The 4,573-nt window shown below is 44.4% G+C and overlaps 1 protein-coding gene across 1 annotated transcript in view; it reads left to right on the top strand.

Annotated features, from left to right (window-relative positions):
- The window catches only part of LOC124034932 (dedicator of cytokinesis protein 8-like), an 80,788-nt gene that overhangs the window by 12,121 nt on the left and 64,094 nt on the right, over positions 1-4,573 (top strand). The window contains exons 4-6 of the mRNA XM_046348326.1: positions 782-826; positions 928-1,013; positions 1,934-2,000. Of these exons, the coding sequence (XP_046204282.1) occupies positions 782-826; positions 928-1,013; positions 1,934-2,000 (198 nt within the window). The remainder of the gene's footprint in view (positions 1-781; positions 827-927; positions 1,014-1,933; positions 2,001-4,573) is intronic.

The following is a 4,573-nucleotide window of genomic DNA, read 5'->3' as shown; positions in this document are numbered from 1 at the left end:
TATTATTATTATTATTATTATTATTATTATTATTAGGTATTATTATTATTATTATTATTATTATTATTATTATTATTATTATTATTATTATTATTACAGGTATTATTATTATTATTATTATTATTATTATTATTATTATACCATTATTATTATTATTATTATTATTATTATTATCCTTATTATTATTATTATTATTATTCATTATTAATTATTATTACAGGTATTAGTATTATTCTTATTATTATTATTATTATTATTATTATTATTATTACCAGTCATTATTAATTATTATTATTATTAAGTCCCCATTCTGTCCTCCTTATTATTATTATTATTAGTATTATTAATATTATTACATTATTAGTTATTATTATTATTATTATTATTATTATTCATTATTAATATTATTATTATGAAGTCCCCGTATCATTCCTCCTTATTATTATTATTATTATTATTATAATACCAGTCATTATTAATATTATTACAGGTGAAGTCCCCGTATCAGTCCTTATTATTATTCCCTTATTCCTTCTTCCTTAATACCAGTCATTATTAATATTATTACAGGTGAAGTCCCCGTCTCAGTCCTCCTTATCTCTATTATGTCCTATTATTATTATTATAATTATTATTATCATTATTAATATTATTACAGGTGAAGTCCCCGTCTCTGTCCTCCTCTCTCTCCTAATACCAGTCATTATTAATATTATTACAGGTGAAGTCCCCGTCTCAGTCCTCCTCTCTCTCCCTGTCCTCCTCTCTCTCCTAATACCAGTCATTATTAATATTATTGTTTGCCCTGTACCCACCTGCCGATGAGGTGAGAGAGGGACACACACACATATAAATACAGTCCATGCTTTTGTGCATGCTTGACTTGAATTGAGTGGCTGGATCCATGACATTCCTTTGGTATTCCAGGATGATGCAGTGGAGATCCGGCCCATTCCTGACTGTCCCAAAGAGCACATGGGCGACCGGATCATCATCCGGTGTCAAGCCATCAAGTATGGGAATTACACTGCCTTTCACAGAAGGAAAAGAACTGTTTGCCTCTAGCTAACTAGCTACCTGAATGTGAGAATCAACATGTTGTGTGGGACAGGGTGGCAGAGAGAGGGAAGATGTGTAGCCCACAGAAAGTCTGTGAGAAGGAGAAGATTATCTCACAATATGAATGATGGGGAAATGTTCCCATGCATTTGTCTGCTACTGCAATTGACAGACCATTGTTAAGTTGGAGACCATTCAGTTTGGTCTGGACCTTAGTCTTTAGCCTGGGAGCTCTGCAGTACAGTGGTTGTTACCTTTCCTTAAGACCATCACTTTCTGTGAGACACGTTCCCTTTCTCTCCCTCTCTTACACACTTTCTGTGAGACACGTTCCCTTTCTCTCCCTCTCTTACACACTTTCTGTGAGACACGTTCCCTTTCTCTCCCTCTCTTACACACTTTCTGTGAGACACGTTCCCTTTCTCTCCCTCTCTTACACACTTTCTGTGGGCTAGTATCTCTCTCTCTCTCTTTCTGTTCTCTCTCTCTTTCTGCTTCTCCCACACCGTGAAGCTGCCAAAGGTTTCAGCTAAGTTCTTCATCATCTCTAAACATTGTTTTGGCAGCTGCTTGTCCCAATTTACAGTTGGGCTTATCACTCGATTGGCTCAGTTCCAAGTCTCAATGCTATGAGAGCACATGCACCCACAATCCATGTTTCTGTTGAGTACCCTGAGTTGATCGATAGAATCAAATGAAATCTATTCGCCACATTGCAGCAAAATGCTTCTGTGCTTCCTCAATCAACAATGCAGGACTTTATAGAATAGATGAAATGTCATTATACGTCAGGCTTATTGACGATGTTTGCTGGCTGGTCGACACACTGCGGTGAAATGACAGGCTGATATATTTTCTCCCCTGTCCTCCATAGGTTTGAGATTGATATTGAACCACTATTTGCTACCCTGGCTCTGTACGACCTGAGAGAGAAGAAAAAGGTACAGTAGAGTTTTCCTTCTGAAGGGCTGCTACAGTGCTGTGTTCTTGGTTCCACTGTGTGTTATACGGTCATGAAGAATCGCATGTTGTTGAAGCTTGAAGTTGTTGAGGTTAATGCCTATTAAGGACAAGACGCACCATAGCGAACGTCGGCCGTGCGCAGTAGATCACGCGCTGGTTGTCGGCGTGTTGCGATTCAACATGTACGGTAGTCAGGAAATGTTCTAATCAGTTCGTCGGCTAGGTGTGCTTTATCTTTCAGGTGATCTTATGACCAGTGTGTCAGATTTGTGTTGCTGGTCAGTGAAGTGATGGATCAGTGGGATATCTGAAGGCTTTAGCCACAGTAGACAGAACGTCCAGAAGCCCTGGGACTGAGGGGCTTCTCCAGTAGACCAAGCATAGCCGTGTTCATACAACCAACCCATCTGATTCACACTGTACTCTCCTATCCAAACACAGTTCTGTTAGCAAAAACGAGTAGCATGTGTGTTATGGACTTGCACAGCCGGATGGTTTATGGATTGGATTTAGCGTTTTAAGGATGAAAGGCACCACGTTTGGATTTGAGCCGCTGACCTTTTGGTGGTCTGGCCACACTGCATCCTGGTTGAGGAGTCTCAAAGTGCTAGTCTTTTTGTGCTGCCTTTCCCTTTATTATATATTGCATCTCCTGCATGGCGAGGGAACCAGATGATGCTCTTCTTCATAATATCCATAAGGCTCAATGCAGATGGGTCTGAAAAAGGCACCATGTTGTAGGCCCATGAAACATCCCCCAGTTATGGAACAGGATGACATACTGTCCAGTTTGTTGAACTAATTACACTTGACATGACTCAATCTGGAACAGAGGGGTTTGGTGACTGGGGTTCTTTCTCTTTCGCTCTGTCTCGCTCTCTGTCTCGCTCTGTCTCGCTCTCTGTCTCGCTCTCTGTCTCGCTCTCTGTCTCGCTCTCTGTCTCGCTCTCTGTCTCGCTCTCTGTCTCGCTCTCTGTCTCGCTCTCGCTCTCTCTCTCGCTCTCTCTCTCGCTCTCGCTCTCTCTCTCGCTCTCTCTCTCGCGCTCTCTGTCTCGCTCTCACTCTCTCTCTGTTGCTCGGTCTCTGTCTCTGTCTTGCTCTGTCTCTGTCTTGCTCTGTCTCTGTCTTGCTCTGTCTCTGTCTTGCTCGGTCTATGTCTTGCTCGGTCTCTGTCTTGCTCTCTCTCTGTCTTGCTCGGTCTCTGTCTTGCTCTCTCTCTGTCTTGCTCGGTCTCTGTCTTGCTCGGTCTCTGTCTTGCTCGGTCTCTGTCTTGCTCTCTCTCTGTCTTGCTCTCTCTCTGTCTTGCTCTCTCTCTGTCTTGCTCTCTCTCTGTCTTGCTCTCTCTCTGTCTTGCTCTCTCTCTGTCTCTCTCTCTGTCTCGCTCTCTCTCTGTCGCTCTCTCTCTGTCGCTCTCTCTCTGTCGCTCTCTCTCTGTCTCACTCTCGCTCTCTCTCTGTTGCTCGGTCTCTCTCTCTGTCTTGCTCTCTCTCTGTCTTGCTCTCTTTCTGTCTCGCTCTTTCTCTGTCTCTCTGTCTCGCTCTGTCTCGCTCTGTCTCGCTCTCTCTCGCTCTCTCTCTCTGTCTCGCTCTCTCTCGCTCTCTCTCTCTGTCTCGCTCTCTCTCTCTGTCTCACTCTCTCTCTCTGTCTCGCTCTCTCTCTCTGTCTCGCTCTCTCTCTGTCTCTCTCTCTCTGTCTCGCTCTCTCTCTCTCTCTCTGTCTCGCTCTCTCTCTCTCTCTGTCTCGCTCTCTCTCTCTCTCTCTCTTTGTCTCGCTCTCTGTCTCGCTCTCTCTCTCTCTCTGTCTCGCTCTCTCTCTCTCTCTCTCTCTCTCTCTCTGTCTCGCTCTCTCTCTCTCTCTCTGTTTCGCTCTCTCTCTCTCTCTCTGTCTCTCTCTGTCTCGCTCTCACTCTCTGTCTCGCTCTCACTCTCTCTCTCGCTCTCTCTCTCGCGCTCTCGGTCTCGCTCTCGCTCTCTCTCTGTTGCTCGGTCTCTGTCTCTGTCTTGCTCTCTCTCTGTCTTGCTCTCTCTCTCTTGCTCTCTCTCTGTCTTGCTCTCTCTCTGTCTTGCTCTCTCTCTGTCTTGCTCTCTCTCTGTCTTGCTCTCTCTCTGTCTTGCTCTCTCTCTGTCTCTCTCTCTCTGTCTCTCTCTCTCTGTCTCTCTCTCTCTGTCGCTCTCTCTCTGTCGCTCTCTCTCTGTCGCTCTCTCTCTGTTGCTCGGTCTCTGTCTCTGTCTTGCTCTGTCTCTGTCTTGCTCTGTCTCTGTCTTGCTCTGTCTCTGTCTTGCTCTGTCTCTGTCTTGCTCTCTCTCTGTTTGCTTTCTCTCTGTCTTGCTCTCTCTCTCTGTCTTGCTCTCTCTCTCTGTCTCGCTCTCTCTCTCTGTCTCGCTCTCTCTCTCTGTCTCGCTCTCTCTCTCTGTCTCGCTCTCTCTCTCTGTCTCGCTCTCTCTCTCTGTCTCGCTCTCTCTCTCTGTCTCGCTCTCTCTCTCTGTCTCGCTCTCTCTCTCTGTCTCGGTCTCTGTCTCTGTCTCGCTCTCTCTCTCTCCCTCTCTGTCTC

This window comes from Oncorhynchus gorbuscha, linkage group LG05, assembly GCF_021184085.1.
Source record: "Oncorhynchus gorbuscha isolate QuinsamMale2020 ecotype Even-year linkage group LG05, OgorEven_v1.0, whole genome shotgun sequence".
Taxonomy (NCBI): domain Eukaryota; kingdom Metazoa; phylum Chordata; class Actinopteri; order Salmoniformes; family Salmonidae; genus Oncorhynchus; species Oncorhynchus gorbuscha.
Note: the sequence above shows the minus strand (reverse complement) of the source record. Positions and strands in the feature narration are given on the sequence as shown.